Genomic DNA, 16,703 nt, shown 5'->3' with positions numbered 1-16,703 from the left:
AGCAGGAAAGGTGATTTGATGTTGACTTCCTGTCTCCTGTACCTGACATAGAGTGCATGCTGTGGTGACAAAGCTAGATAAAGTGGAGTGTCCATGCTCTCCAGGGAGGGTTTGTGATGAGCCACTTCTGGCTGCCTGTCATTGTGATTCCTCTGCACAGTGCAGAGGAGAAGCCACGCCCTCGGCCACAGATGGGAAATGTGCTTGTGCAGCAGTCACTGCTCAGTGCCATGGGGCTGCGGTAAGAGGGTTGCGGTTTGGTCTTTTCTTACTATACCTGATGTACTGCCTCCAAACAGATTGTTCAAAACAGTATTGTAGCCCTGGCCGGTTGGCTCAGTGGTAGAGCGTTGGCCTGGCGTGCAGAAGTCCCGGGTTCGATTCCCGGCCAGGGCACACAGGAGAAGCGCCCATCTGCTTCTCCACCCCTCCCCCTCTCCTTCCTCTCTGTCTCTCTCTTCCCCTTCCGCAGCAGAGGCTCCATGGGAGCAAAGATGACCCGGGCGCTGGGGATGGCTCCTTGGCCTCTGCCCCAGGCGCTAGAATGGCTCTGGTCGCAACAGAGCGACACTCCGGAGGGGCAGAGCATCGCCCCCTGGTGGGCAGAGCGTCACCCCCTGGTGGGCATGCCAGGTGGATCCCGGTTGGGCGCATGTGGGAGTCTGACTGTCTCTCCCCGTTTCCGGCTTCAGAAAAATACAGAAAAAAAAACAAATAAAAACAACAACAACAACAAAACAGTATGGTAACCCCCTCAGGCAAAACTTTCAAAGAGTTACAGTTTACAAACTTGAAGTAATTTAGTTTGAACAAAGACTCAGCAAGGATATGTCCCTACATGGTATTTTTCAAGTGGCAACTCATGAAATCAATGTAGTTTTTGTTACAGCACTTTTAAAATGAAATTTAGAAAACAGCATGCACTGCAGTAATAAAAGTAATTTTTGTGAATAAACACATACGTGTATGTGGGGGTACTAGGTGAGGTAATGAAACTCGTTTCTTATGTTTTCAAAAGGGTAAGGAAGTCATTGGCCTAAAGGATTAGTTTCACATATTTTTATTCCATTAAAAACAAAACAAGACTTAAACTCATACTCATAGAACAGAATACACTTGTTTCAAGTTTTGAAAATGTACAAAAATAGTTTGTATGTTTAATCTGACGTTTAACATATATTGCAAGGCAATGTTTTCCCTTTAATTAATAACATATAATGTGCATATTATTCTGGAAGCAAATCATCTCTTAAGTCTTCATCACCAAAATCCTCCTCCTCAATTCTTTTCTTGGCTGAAGTCTTTGGTCTTTCTACTTGAGGGCCAAGTGGATCCGCATACGAGGCGTCTACGTTCAAAACAGGTGGTTACATTAGAGTGACATAAAAAACAAAACAAATGTGAAACCAGTTATATGCAAATCAAAACTAAGCAACTCAGAGTGAACAGAAATGCTCTCCCAAGTCAGTTAAATTTTGTCTGTATATACAAAATTCTTCATGGCCAATTATGTAATACTTTGCCATCGTCCCAGTCTTTGGATCCGTGGGGCCTGTGGGCTGGGTGGGGAGCACGGACACTTGCCTATTTCTTTGCGACTGCTACTTTCATAAGGCTTGTTCATCCCAGGCAAAACTCTGAGTTTGTCACTTAGTCGTTCACCTTTACTACTGGCACTGCAGTTCTGGCCACTATCTGAAAACACAAAAATAAAAATGCATTTGATTAACATGTTTAGAAAACATAATGCTACACCACCAAGCAAAAGCATACTCATTTGCTAAAGCAACCAGGTGGTTTCATTTGGAAGCCAACTTCTAAGGCAGGGGTCTCAAACTCGCGGCCCGCGGGCCGCATGCGGCCCGCCCACCAATTTTTTGGGGCCACAGACTGGCCCGCAGATTAATCCACGAAGTTTGATTAGTCTGCAGGCCGCACAAAATTGGTGGGCGGGCCACACAAAATTGGTGGACGGGCCGCGAGTTTGAGACCCCTGTTCTAAGGGATGTAATTTTCATTATCTGAGATTTAAAAGAAATCTCTTGCTGGGAATCTATAAGACAGAAAAAACATCACTTAAGAGTAGTCTTTATGTGTATTCTTTCAAATGTGTGCTTAGTTATAGGTTCCAGTTTACCGATTCCCGTGTGAGACGTTAGAGACCACTTTGACAGTGAGCACTGGAGAAAGAACAAACAGGAATTGATAAGATCAACATGAGCTGAGTCCTCAACCTCAAATCAAGGCAGCTGAGTGGCCCCAAAACTACATCAAATAAAAAACAACAGAAGAGGCTGTGCACACTCAACCTAGATCGGAGAGAACCCCCACACACAATCCACTTTCTTCAAACATCTGAAGAAGGTTCATATAGAAAAGAACGCTGTATTTGCCGGCATAGTACAGTTGATTTTGGCTCAATATAAGGAATACTTGAAAAGGATGACTGTGTCCAAATATGGAATGGGTGCTGTGGAAATAACGCAATTCACATCCCGGACAATTTTCAGCTAGCGTGAACATTCATATTAGTAAGAAACCTTAGTGGTACTTTTTAGTCTCTGTAACCATATATTCCAAAAGACCATGCCTACAGTCCCACAGTTTTTATTTCTTCCCCTTGAAATCCTCACAATCTTGTTATGAAACCTTAACTTTCTTCTTTTTTTGTGTGTGACAGAGACAGAGAGAGTCAGAGAGAGGGATAGGGACATACAGGAAGGGAGAGAGATGAGAAACATCAATTTTTTTTTTTTTGCGGCACTTTAGTTTCTCATTGATTACTTTCTCATATGTGCCTTGACCGTGGGGCTACAGCAGACCGAGTAACCCCTTGCTCAAGCCAGCGACCTTGGGTCCAAGCTGGTGAGCTTTGCTCAAACCAAATGAGCTTGTGCTCAAGCTGGCAACCTCGGGGTCTCGAACCTGGGTCAACCTTCCACCGCCTGGTCAAGCAAAAGCTTAACTTTCATCAAGAATAGTCCACAAATATGCACTGATCATTTCAGAATATATTTTATATTTTAGCTTATTGATATTGTTCATGGATATAAATCAAAACAAAATGGTCTTTAAAATATCCACATTTTTAAGGCTGGCTAACTAAAATGGTATGTCTTCTATGGGTTATCAAAAGCTCACTATCTCCCTACATTGCTGATTTTATTGAAAATAAAATGCCTGAGAGCCACTGCATCTGAATGCGTCTGGCCCACGTGCAGCTGAGAGCAGAGGAAGGGCTCTGCTCGGCCTGGAGTGACCTGGCAGGGCTGGTCACTGAAACAACTTGAAGGCTGTTAGTGGTACTGACACCAAAAGCAGGGCGGCAAGCACGCTGTGCTACCGCAGGCTCAGGATGTCCTGATATGCTTGTAGAGCAGAGTGCTACATAGTTATCTCCACCCCTCAGCACAATACTCTTTTAAGCATATGAAATAGACGTCTTTTCCAGGCTGGTTCATTGTGTCTCCATCAGAGCACAATGTCCCATGTCCCACCTGGCCCAAACTCTATGTCTCTGTGTTTTCCTTCATGATCCATCACCCCCACTCAGGTCTTCACTTCCACATGCAGGTCCCGGCACCTTAGCCTAATGCACATACATATTTTATGTTCTCTTTTTGTTATTTTATTCCTCTCTAACTTTTTTTTTTTTTTGGTATTTTTCTGAAGCTGGAAATGGGGAGAGACAGTCAGACTCCCGCATGCACCCGACCGGGATCCACCCGGCACGCCCACCGGGGGGGCGACGCTCTGCCCACCAGGGGGCGATGCTCTGCCCCTCCGGGGCGTCGCTCTGCCGCGACCAGAGCCACTCTAGCGCTTGGGGCAGAGGCCAAGGAGCCATCCCCAGCGCCCGGGCCATCTTTGCTCCCATGGAGCCTTGGCTGCGGGAGGGGAAGAGAGAGACAGAGAGGAAGGAGAGGGGGAGAAGTGGAGAGGCAGATGGGCGCCTCTCCTGTGTGCCCTGGCCTGGAATTGAACCCGAGACCTCTGCACGCCAGGCCGACGCTCTACCACTGAGCCAACCGGCCAGGGCCCCTCTCTAACTTTTTTAGTACAATTAAGTCAAAATTTTTTGCACCTACAAGTGCTAATGGATGTTTTTCAAAGTGCCTGAGCAAGTTCAGGTCAAGAAAGTTTGAAAATTATTGCTCTAAGCCAATATTGCTTTTACTTCACTTTTCACAGATATGTTATCTACATAAATGTAACAAAACCACAATATCTCTCTCAGGTATCCAAAGCCCTTCTGAAATCCTAATGTTTAATTTCCAGCCTGAGGATTCTAATCCCATGGAAAAAGCAAACCTTTAAAAATGAAAAATGACCTCCTCAGAAAAATGTCATTGTCCAATTGAAAAGCCATGAATACAAATTTTTAAATATTTTCTATAATAAAAACCACTGAGGATATATTGCAAATATCCTCATTTCATCACTTTCAATAAACTTTCATGGCGTAACATTGCCATACATGGGTAGGTACAGATGGAGCAAATAAGCATTTAATCAGCCAATGAGTTGGGGTGGTGTTGGGCAAATAATTTTGTAAAATCTGTATTTTCTGGGTTTGCTCACTTTTACTGTTAAAAATGGCCGCTGCCCAGGTAAATTGCGCTGCCAGGCGAAACTGCTAATTACTTTCCTGCTTGGGAAGGGGCTTTGTTATGCTAATGTATGCTGGAGGAGGGTTTTTTTAAAATTCATTTTAGAAAGGGGGGGGGAGAGAGGAGAGAGAGAAGGGGGGAGGAGCAGGAAGCATCAACTCCCATATGTGCCTTGACCAGGCAAGCCCAGGGTTTCGAACCAGCGACCTCAGCATTTCCAGGTTGACGCTTTATCCACTGCGCCACCACAGGTCAGGCAGAGGAGGGGTTTTTGTGCCAAGGAAAGTTTGTGAGGAAGAAGGAAAAGAAGCAGCCAAGATGGCAGGGTGCTGAAGGAGAAGCCAGTTTGTGCAGAGATGAGAAGGGAGAAGATGTGCAGATGGGGAACCAGAGGTGACTGAGCTGGTGGGGGCCTTTGATTCTAGGAAAATCCGGATGTGTCAGTGGCTTTGGGAGCCCTGAATGGAAAGGGAAGTTGTTTTCCCACTGTGTGTGTATTAACTCACCTGCTGGGTGTGAGGATAGAATAAAGGAATGGCTCACCATTTTTTGGCTCTGCAATTTCTTTACCATCCGTCCAAATCTAATGGGAACCTGCACATGCCTGGCTGTGATGGCCGTGACTACTGGCCATACAGGTGAGTTTTATGCTCCAATAATAAAACAAGTTATAATCTTTTCACTATAGCAACAAACAATTACTATTTTCTAGAGGAAAATTAAATGACAAATAAGTTCAGAAAATAGAATCAGGAGATCAATTTATCTAAATTATCAATCAATTAACATAAACTTCCAAATGATAATTTGGAAATTTTTTTTTTTTTTTTTACAGGGACAGAGAGAGAGAGTCAGAGAGAGGGATAGATAGGGACAGACAGACAGGAACAGAGAGAGATGAGAAGCATTAATCATCAGTTTTTTGTTGCAACACCTTAGTTGTTCATTGATTGCTTTCTCATATGTGCCTTGACCGTGGGCCTTCAGCAGACCGAGTAATCCCTTGCTTGAGCCAGTGACCTTGGGTCCAAGCTGGTAAGCTTTTTGCTCAAGCCAGATGAGCCCGCGCTCAAGCTGGTGACCTCGGGGTCTTGAACCTGGGTCCTCTGCATCCCAGTCTGATGCTCTATCTACTGTACCACTGCCTGGTCAGGCTGGAAAAAAATTTTAAAGTCATAGAATTTAGAGTTAGAGGGCATCTTGAAACTTACCTATACCAGGAAAAAAAAAGCCCTATAACATCGACAACATATACAGAGAGATAATTCCCAAAGTAAAATGAACAATAAACATATAAAAATGGTTAACCTTACTTAACCTTGGAAACATATTATAAAAAGCAAGTTAGAACACCATCAAAGTCCCAATGGCATTTTTTTTTTGCAGAAAAAATAAAATTCTATAATTTGTATAGAATTTCAAAGGATCCTAAATAGCCCAAACAATGCTGAAAAAGAAAAACAAAGTTGAAGGCCTTACACTTACAGATTTTGAAACATATTGCAAAGCTTCAGTAATAAGACAGTATGGTACTGATTTAAGGGACCAATGGAATAGAACAGAGAGCTCAGAAATAAAATCTGATGTATATGGTCAACAAATCTGCAACAATGGTATTAAGACTACACAATGGAGGAGAGACAGTTTCTTCAACACTGTTGGAAAAACTGAATATCTACATGCAAAAGAATGAAGTTGGACCATTACCTTAAACCATATACAAAATGAACTAAAAAAGATTTAAAGATTTAAATGTAAGATCTGATATAATATTAGTCTTAGAAGAAAACATAGAGGAAAAGCTAAACACTAAAAGCACAGGCAACAAAATGAACAGATAAATGAAACCACATCAAACTTGAAAACTTATGTTCAGCAAAGTAAAAAAATCAACAGAGTGAAAAGACATCCTAAGAAGTAAATATTTGCGTTCAAAGTTCTCACACACAAAAAAAGAAGTAAATATTTGCAAATCATATCTCTGATAAGAGGTTAATATCCAGATTATATTAATTCCATAATTCAAGAACAAAAACACAAACTATGCAATTTAAAATTGGTCAAAGGATTTGAATAGACATTTATCCAAAGAAGATATTCAAATGTCCAACAAACATATGAAAAGGTGCTTAACATTGCCAATCATCAGGGAAATGAAAATCAAAACCACAATGAGTTAACACTTCACACCAATTAGATGGCCAGAATCAAACAACAGAAAATAACAGTGATGGCAAGGATGTTGAAATCCTTGTGTTTTGTGGGTGGGAAAATAAATATTGCAGTGCTATGGAAAACAGTATGGACGTTCTTCAAACTATTAAAAATAGAACTAACATATGGTCCAGTAACTCCACTTCTGGGTATATATTAAAAAGAATTGAAAACAGGATCTCAGAGATATTTGCACACCTGTATTTATAGCAACATTATTCACAACAGCCAAAAGGTGGCAACAGCCTCCATATCCACCAACAGATGAATGGATAAAGAAAATGTGGTACAGACATATAATGAATATTATTCACCCTTGAAAAGGAAGGAAAACCTGACACATGCTACATCATGGAGGAACCTTTAGGACACTGTGCTAAGTGAAATAAGTCACAAAAAAGACAAATGAAAAGCATGATTCCACTTATATGTTATCTAAGTCAACAAACTTAGAAACTGAGAGTAGAATGGCAGTTGCCCGCGGTGGGGAGATGGGAGGGAGAAAAGGCTAGTAACTGTTCACAGGGTTTCGAGTTTCAGTTTTGCAAGAGAGAAAGAGAAAGGGACTGATAGGGACAGACAGGAAGGGAGAGAGATGAGAAGCATTAAGTCTTCTTTGTGACACCTTAGTTGTTCATTGATTGCTTTCTCATATGTGCCTTACGGGGGGGGGCACTACAGCGAGTGAGTGACCCCTTCCTCAAGCCATTGACCTTGGGCTCAAGGTAGCAGCCTCAGGGTTTTGAACTTGGGTCCTCTGTGTCCCAGGCCAACGCTCTATCCACTGTGCAACCGCCCGGTCAGGTTCCATTCCTAAAATTTTTACTAAGAAAATCATGCAAATGCCTGATAACAGGAAAGTAGACATGTTATAATGGTGAATGAAGAAAGCAGGGTGCAACATTTTACAGTATGATAATCTCTATTTTTAAAACACATTCATCTTTCAGTATGATATTTCGAACATGTTTTTGTCTTTACTTTTACCTGGAATTCAACATTTTCTATGTTAGATAGTATTCATTTTTTTGTAGTATTTTAAGAAATATTATTTCCTTTATGAAGTCGAGACTTCATTAGAGACACAGTGTGATGATTTTTTAAAAATTTTTTTAATTCATTTTTAGAGAAGACAGAGAGAGGGAGAGAGAGAGACAGAGAGAGAGAGAAGGGGGGAGGAGCTGGAAGCATCAACTCCCATATATGCCTTGACCAGGCAAGCCCAGGGTTTCGAACTGGCAACCTCAGCATTTCCAGGTCGACACTTTATCCACTGCGCCACCACAGGTCAGGCCACAGTGTGATGATTTAATACCATTCCTTCTGGTTTCCATTTTCAACTTTGAGAAGTCAACAAGAGTTCTTCAATTTTTGTATGTTATCATTTGACTGTGATATATAAAATTATTTTCTTGTTATTTACTCCACTTTTGATTTAGGTTTGTAAATCTCAAGACCTCATTAACTCCCCCAAATTTTCAGTCATTCATTATTTCCTTTCCCTCATTCTGTCTTTCAACTATATGTATATCAGACCTTCCACTTTGTCCTTCATATCTCTTAATACCTCCTTTTTCCTGCTACTTTGACTCTTTCCTGCATTCTGGGTAATTTGCTCTATCACCCAGGTCAAGAACACTCTCTTCTTGATCTAATTTGCTCTTCAGGAGTCAGGATGGTTTTTCTGTAACAAATCAGGCAATACTTCAGGTTTTGCATACCATATGGTTTCTGACTATCAATGATTGAGTACAGTTGTTTTCCAGTAAAACTTTTTTTTTTTTTTTTTTTTTTTCATTTTTCTGAAGCTGGAAACAGGGAGAGACAGTCAGACAGACTCCCGCATGCGCCCGACCGGGATCCACCCGGCACGCCCACCAAGGGCGACGCTCTGCCCACCAGGGGGCGATGCTCTGCCCATCCTGGGCGTCGCCATGTTGCGACCAGAGCCACTCTAGCGCCTGAGGCAGAGGCCACAGAGCCATCCCCAGCGCCCGGGCCATCTTTGCTCCAATGGAGCCTTGGCTGCGGGAGGGGAAGAGAGAGACAGAGAGGAAAGCGCGGCGGAGGGGTGGAGAAGCAAATGGGCGCTTCTCCTGTGTGCCCTGGCCGGGAATCGAACCCGGGTCCTCCGCACGCTAGGCTGACGCTCTACCGCTGAGCCAACCGGCCAGGGCTCCAGTAAAACTTTTATCAACAAAAGCAGGTGGTAGATCAAACCAGACTTGGTCTGCAGCCTGCAGTTTTCAGAATGTTGCTTTAAACCATCTATTGTGTTTCTGATTTCAATTATATTTTTCAGTTTTGGAAGTTTTTTTTTCTCAATTCTGCCTAGTAATTTTTATATTCCTTTATTCTGTTGTCATACTTGAAATACGTAAGTATTCCCCACTGTCTGAATCCAATTCCTGAGTTTGTATAGTGAGAATCTGAATAGTGAAGCATTCTGTTACCTGCTTCCTAAATTTAGATAGCAACTGTCAGAGTTCAGATAGCAGAGGATAACAACCCTACCTCCAAAATCTGATCTCAGTATATTCAGTTCTAGAGTTCAGATCACAAGAGATATGTGAATTCTTATTTTAAAATCTATTCTTTATCTGATAATTATAATTATGTGTAGTCCTTAGCGATTGGATTCTACAGTTTCTGTTGCTCACTCATAGAGGCTTATTTCCTCAGTGTTTTCTTCTTAAAGTTGTAGGTCCTTGCTCTTTGGAACTCTGTCTGAAGGAATTTTTTGAGGCTTAGTTAAAATATGTTCCTCCTGGGAGGATTTACTTTGTTTCTTCTTGGCCCCTGGGAGCACCAACAACCCAAATCCACTCTTATCCCAGATATCCAGCTTGGATGCTTCCGGCCACACAGGTAATAATGAATTTGAGCTCCAAGCCACATAGTAGCTTATGGTTAGGAGGCTTTTCCTGTTTATCCCATTCCAATACAACCAAGGTGGAAACACAGCCTTTGGTGGTGGTGGTGGTGGGGTGTGTGTGTGAAATCTTTTCTATTTGACCCGCTGGGAGGATTTCTTATCAAGATTCCTGGCTTTATAAAAGGGGCTTTTTGATCTGACCTCTGGCCTTCTGTGACCCAGGCTTTATCTCTGTTCCCTGCGAGTGGCCTATAAACCCAGGCTCTAGGCCACTAGGAATTTGTTAGAGTATCACCAGCCTCTGTACTTACTATGTCTTTGCATTTAAAATTTCTACTCATTTGTGGTCTCCAAATAATTTCCTTCTTTCTTGCCAACTCAGTCATGAATTTACAAAGTTATTTTCATTTTCTTATTTATTTTTCCTTCCTCTTTCTTTTCTTTTCCTCCCTCCCTCCCTCCTTTTTCCTTCCTTTCTGCCTCCCACCAGCCCACTATTTTCAGGAGGCTCCATGTAGAAAACTTTCCCTGAATACTCAGTCCATCTTACTGTCAGAAATAGAAGTCTGTAACAATGTCACAGTCAGGAGAAACACATAAAAATGTCACTAAAAAGGTTAGATTTAACCTCTTTGTTTTACAGATGAGAAAACAGGCCTAGAAAATTAGACTGAAAGAGGCCTCACACTGAGGAATCTGCTGTGCGGATTCTGCAGTGTAAAAGATCTGCCTCCTATAGAAGTCTTTGGGGGTGGTGGATTCCACCTTTGGAATTTTTCTGCTCTAGGATAAGTTCTAGCGTGCAAAAAATTAAGCAACATGCTCTATATTTGAGCGGAATCTGCTGCGGCCTCCCATTGACTTGAATAGGAAAGGAAGAAATGTGTCAGAACTGCATTTCTGCCGTACAGGGGATCTCTCTTCTGCGGAATCCACGGGTCTCCCATTGAAGTAAATGAGATGTGGATTCCACCGCAGAAACTGCTGCTTTATAGTGTGAAAGAGTCCTGAAAGATACCATGCTGTGCAGAAACTGCAGTGTATCCTATGACGTAGTTCACACTGTTCTATATAGAAAACTTGTCACTAATCTGGAAAAAATAGATCCATTAGTTAAGCAGCTATTTACGGAATGGTAGCCCCAATACACTAGGTAAGGAGGTCCATTAGTAATAAATATTTCTCAGTGTATAATTAAATATTGTTTTTGTGATTAATCACTATGTTTAAATTATGTTTGACTTGTAGCAATGAGAATACATAATGTGTATCAGGTATTGACATTTGGAATCATAACTGTAGCAAAGTTACAGTTATGAAGTAGCCACCAAAATTATTTTTTGGTTTGGGGTCACTGCAACATGAGGAACTGTATTGCGGGGTCACGGCATTAGAAAGGTTGAGAACCACTGATGTAAAGCGTGGCACTTTTCATGTAGACGTGGAAAGTTTATGTGGATAACTATGGCCTTATTCACATATTCCTGGCACATGATCTTCTCAGCTTAGCAGCTTAGCTGGCCATGAAATGTGGCTGAGTAATGACAAACATCCAGACAAAGCAAACTCACAAGTTCTTTCCGCAGTCCTGTTTCAGACCCCCTCCCGTCCTCAGAGCAACCGAGACCCTCTTACTACTGATAAAGCAAGTTTGCTGTTTTGAGACTTGGGAAAAATCTAGCAGCTCCTTTGCTACAGGGGAGACACCTTGCTTTGACCAACATTTTTACAAGTGAACTCATACTAAGAAGGCACTCAGTTGTAACATTTAAACAATTTTTTTGTTTGTTTTGAGAGAGAGAGAGAAACATGAAGGAAGAGAGAGAGGAGAAGCATCAACTGGTAGTTGTGGCACTTTAGTTGTTCATTGAACTTTTCACATGTGCTTGACCGGGGGCCTTGCCACTGTCCCCTTGCTCAAGCCAGCAGCGACCTTGGGCTTAAGCTAGCGAGCTTTGGGATCACCATGCAGGTGACCCCCATTCACACCAGTAACCCTATGCTGATGAACCCATGCTCAGAGTCAGTGACCTTGGGCTTTTAACTGGTGACCTCAGCATTCAAGGTCAATGCTTTATCCACTACACTACCATAGGCCAGGTTAGAATGTTATACTTTTTATACACGAGTTCTTTTTTAATTAATATATATTTTTATTATTAATTTTAATGGATTTTTTTTTTTTTAAATTCATTTTAGAGAGGAGAGAGAGAGAGAGAAGAGAGAGACAGGGGGGAGGAGCTGGAAGCATCAACTCCCATATGTGCCTTGACCAGGCAAGCCCAGGGTTTCGAACCGGCGACCTCAGCATTTCCAGGTCGACGCTTTATCCACTGCGCCACCACAGGTCAGTTATTATTAATTTTAATGCAGTGACATTGATAAATCAGGGTACATATGTTCAGAAAAAAATCTCCAGATTATTTTGACATTTGATTATGTTGCATACCCCTCACTCAAAGTCAAATTGTCTTCTGTCATCTTCTATCTGGTTTTCTTTGTGCCCCTCCCCTCCTCATCTCCTCTCTCTTCCTCCTCCACCATCCCCCCTTCCCATTACCATCACATTCTTGTCCATGTCTCTGAGTCTCATTTTTATGTACCATCTATGTATGGATTCATATAGTTCTTAGTTTTTTTCTAATTTACTTATTTCACTCCATATAATGTTATCAAGGTCCATCCATATTATTGTAAATGATCCAATGTCATCATTTCTTATGGCTGAGTAGTATTCCATAGTATATATGTACCAAAGCTTTTTAATCCACTCATCCACTGATGGACACTTGGGCTGTTTCCAGATCACCAGGAAGGCAAACAATCCAATCAAAAAATGGGCTAAAGAAATGAATAGACACTTCTCCAAAGAGGACATAAAGATGGCCAATAGGCATATGAAAACACTAGAAAGCCCGGCGGTCATACGAAATGACTGCTGTTCTAGATATTATAAATTGTAATTAAAATGATTTGTGCAAAGGTGTCTGCTAATTCAAACTGAATTACCCAGGGCAGGCGGCGAGGACGCCCCTTTGCTTAGTGTCCCACGGGGTTTCCCTCTTCTACTTGCTTAATTGCTTAAAGTAGAGTGCAATGAAGGAAACCACTGGCGGTACATTTCTTAAGAGCCACCGCTTGCTATTTGGATGCTGATTAGTCAATAATTTATTCAAGAGTGGTGGATAATTCTCAATTAGTGGAACTACAATGTTTCCGTACTTGCAACATTGAGAAAATCCTTTCTTGCCATGGTCAAATCGATTAGTTTCTAACTTGAAGTTTAAGGACTGACAGTGTTCACATTTAATATTCATGTCACCAGAGGAATGCTCAAAAATGGAAGTTTTTCCGTTTGAAACTGTTTTAATCCTTTTTGTGTTTCGGTCAGCATTACTCTGTCGTTTTTTTGCATTTCTCTCCTTTGTTCAAGGGACTCATTTTGTCAAGACAGGCTTTTTTGTCTTGCATCTGAGGCAAGCCTTGTTTCTCTATGCTCATCAGTCTCATTTTGCCGAGAAAGACGCATTTGCTCTGCAACTGAAGCAAGGCTTGTCTTTCTCTGCTCAGTGGTTTCTTTTTGTCGAGAAAGCCGTTTTTGTGCAGCTTTAGCTCCTTTTCTCTCCTCTTCAGTGCTGTGTTTTCTAGGAGGCATTCTTAAAAGAAATTACGTTAAGACGTAGTTTTTATGTAAAACAGATGCCTGCCAATGCAAACAAATGTTCACCTTCACCCGCTCAATTTGCGTTCAGCCGTGGCAACTTCACCCCATTGGCTAGTACAGTTACGCAAGCAACCAATAAGCTATCAGCGACAACAGACACTTAAGCCACATATAATAAAGATGCTCAACATCACTAATCATTAGAGAATTGCAAATTAAAACCACAATGAGATATCACCTCACACCAGTCAGAGTGGCGCTCATCAACAAAACAACACAGATTGAGTGCTGGCCAGGATGTGGAGAAAAGGGAACCCTCCTGCACTGCTGGTGGGAATGCAGACTGGTACAGCCACTGTGAAAAACAGTATGGAGATTCCTCAAAAAAAAAAAAAAAATTGAACTGCCTTTTGACCCAGCTATACCACTTTTAGGAATATACCCTAAGAACACCATAGCACTTTTCCAAAAGGAGAAATGCACCCCCATGTTTATGGCAGCATTGTTCACAATAGCAAAGATCTGGATACATGAGTTCTTTTTTTGTGAGAAAGTTTTATAACATAGGCTGTATTCATGGAACAAATTAAGAGGCGTGACCACATAAACTTCCCCCACATGTTCTCTCTCTTTTTTTTTGGTGACAGAGACAGAGAGAGAGACAGAGAGAGGGACAGATAGGAACAGACAGACAGGAAGGGAGAGAGATGAGAAGCATCAATTCTTTGTTGCGGCTCCTTTGTTTCCTTAGTTGTTCATTGACTGCTTTCCCACATGTGCCTTGACCGGGGGGCTACAGCAAAGCGAGTGACCCCTTGCTCAAGCCAGTGACCTGGGGTTTCAAGTTAATGACTTATGGGCTCAAGCCAGCCACCCTGCGCTCAAGCCAGCGACCTCGGGGTCTCGAACCTGGGTCCTCCACATCCCAGTCCAACGCTCTATCCACTGTGCCACTGCCTGGTCAGGCCCCACACATGTTCTCTTTAAATGAAAATGAAGTCAGTTTCCAAGGGAAGACCATTTTACTTATTTGGAAAAAATATAGTTAAGAACATGAAAATTATTTACAGCTGTAGATAAACTGAAAGCAGAAAAAAAACTAAAGAGAAGATGAAAAGCAATGTACTTCATTGTTGTTAATTCTTTAACAGATTAAGATCTTGGCAAAGATTTTATGATTTAAATTAAATGATTTTACCATATTGAGTATGTAATACATTTATACTAGTAATGAAAATAAGAAAAATATCTAGATCTTTAATACCATCAATGATATTTAGTAGGGCTGATCACCATGAGTTGTGCCACATGGCAGCGGCAAAGGAGGCAGGCTTGCCGCCTGTGGGTGACTTTTACCTGAAACATTGGCTATAAATAATTTCTATGATGTCACACTTCTAACACACTTTCAAAACCTAATAAAATACCTGAATTTCCTGCTTGTTTCTTATTTTAGTGACTTTAGTACACTGTTAAGTGAATATTATTTTGTTCATGGAAAATACATATTTATTATACAATACATTTTAAAATAAAATAAATATGTATTTCCAGTGGCTTTAGGCGACCCCTGAGTTTTGGTTGTTCGACCCCCACCAGGGTCGCGAACCACAGGTTGAGAACTGCTGATCTAAAGGCTGGGGACAGTATGGAGACATCAGTGTCCATCATGACCAGGAGTCTAACAAAACCACCGTTGGCACTCCCAGGATGCAGGCTCTGGGCACCAGCTCCTGTAACCTGAGGGTTAGCGGGCCAGGACTCAGGTTCCCTGGGAGAAGCTGGCCTGGTCCTTAGAGAGTCAGCCTGTCTTGCTAGAACCAGAGGCACTAATGACTAACCACCTAACAAATTTGGTGAAGCAGAGCTCTGACTTCTAAAGAGTCTGTGTCTCAGGTGCAGGCTCTACCCCTGAACCTTAGAAATACACATGTCTAGCCTGATCAGGTGGTGGCGCAGTGGATAGACCGTTGGCCTGGGATGCAGAGGACCCAGATTCAAAACCCCAAGGTCACCGGCTTGAGTGTGGGCTCACCAGCTTGAGCATGGGATCATAGACATGACCCCATGGTCACTGACTTGAGCCCAAAGGTCACTGGCTTGAGCCCAAGGTCACTGGCTTGAGCTCAAGGTCACGGGCTTGACCAAGGAGTCACTTGCTCTGCTGGAGTCCCTAGTCAAGAAAAGCAATATGAGAAAGCAATCAATGAACAACTAAGGTGCTGCAATAAAGAATTGATACCTTCCTGTCTGTCCCTATCTGTACTTCTCTCTGTCTCTCTCACTAAAATACACAAACACACACACACACACAGTTTTGGGTTGTTTCAAAATGTTTCCAAAAGCCCACATACTAACCCAGAACTTGAAGAGACAGAAAACACTCACCACCACCAGCACTCCCCTCTCTCTTGCCGCGGGAGCCTCCGCTGCCGTCTCTGCCAGACTTTATGCGCTACAACAAAAGAAGATGAGTTTAAAAGAATAATTGATATACCTTCAAAATTGAAGATAACTAAATACTGATTTTTAAATTTACATTACTATGTAACTCTGAAGACTTTCTGCTCCTACTTTCCTGAAAGCTGGCATGAAATTGTTACTTGAGTTGGTTCTACAGAAATTAAGATACACTGTTTTGTAAGTTAGGGGCTCAAAGCCTGCACTCTAACATGCTGAGTGACCAGTCCTTGTCACACACTCAAATGGCACTTACACTTCAAACTGCAGTGTAATCTCTATGTATACAAACATCCTAAAAACCAAATATTCTCCTGACGTGGAGGTTCAGTTTTAAACAATTGTTTGGGGGCTGGGTAGGAGGGAAGACAATCTATAAAGAGGCTATTTCCTCCATTGGTCCCTCTCTACAATGGTTGGACATAAATTATTATAGGGAAAAAAGGCAAGATGGCTTTTGAAATTCAACTTCTACAATCAATGCCCTATTAAAATCTCGCAAAATGCTTAATCTGTATAACAATCTACTTTCTGAGATACAAACTGACCCTTAAAACAAAAGAAATAGGCTCTATCCAGGCAGCTCAGCTGGTTAGACCATTGACCTGATACTCAAAGGTTGCAGGTTTTATCCCTGGTCAGGGCACATACAAGAACCAATCAATGAATGTGTAAATAAGTGGAACAACAAATTGACGTTTCTCTCACTCTCCCTAAAGTCAATAAATACAATGCAGACTGGTGCAGCCTCTGTGGAAAACAGTATGGAGATTTCTCAAAAAATTGAAAATCGAACTGCCTTTTGACCCAGCCATCCCACTTTTAGGAATATACCCCAAGGACACCATAGAATGGTTCCAGAAGGAGAAATGCACCCCAA

At 41.9% G+C, this 16,703-nt stretch overlaps 1 protein-coding gene and 1 long non-coding RNA gene across 7 annotated transcripts in view; one reads left to right on the top strand and one right to left on the bottom strand.

Annotated features, from left to right (window-relative positions):
* Positions 1-16,703, top strand: part of LOC136325138 (uncharacterized) — a 67,886-nt gene that overhangs the window by 3,573 nt on the left and 47,610 nt on the right. The window lies entirely within an intron of this gene.
* Positions 1,045-16,703, bottom strand: part of IFT88 (intraflagellar transport 88) — a 154,045-nt gene continuing 138,386 nt past the window's right edge. For all 6 annotated transcript variants that reach the window (XM_066258992.1, XM_066258995.1, XM_066258993.1 and 3 more), the window contains 3 exons: positions 15,752-15,818; positions 1,585-1,695; positions 1,045-1,348 (listed from right to left, as the gene is read on the bottom strand). In XM_066258992.1, coding sequence (XP_066115089.1) covers positions 1,227-1,348; positions 1,585-1,695; positions 15,752-15,818 — 300 coding nt within the window. In that variant the 3' untranslated portion in view covers positions 1,045-1,226. The remainder of the gene's footprint in view (positions 1,349-1,584; positions 1,696-15,751; positions 15,819-16,703) is intronic.

Source organism: Saccopteryx bilineata, chromosome 2 (assembly GCF_036850765.1).
Source record: "Saccopteryx bilineata isolate mSacBil1 chromosome 2, mSacBil1_pri_phased_curated, whole genome shotgun sequence".
Lineage (NCBI taxonomy): Eukaryota > Metazoa > Chordata > Mammalia > Chiroptera > Emballonuridae > Saccopteryx > Saccopteryx bilineata.
The sequence above is the reverse complement of the archived record's forward strand: the minus strand, read 5'-3'. Positions and strand labels throughout refer to the sequence as shown.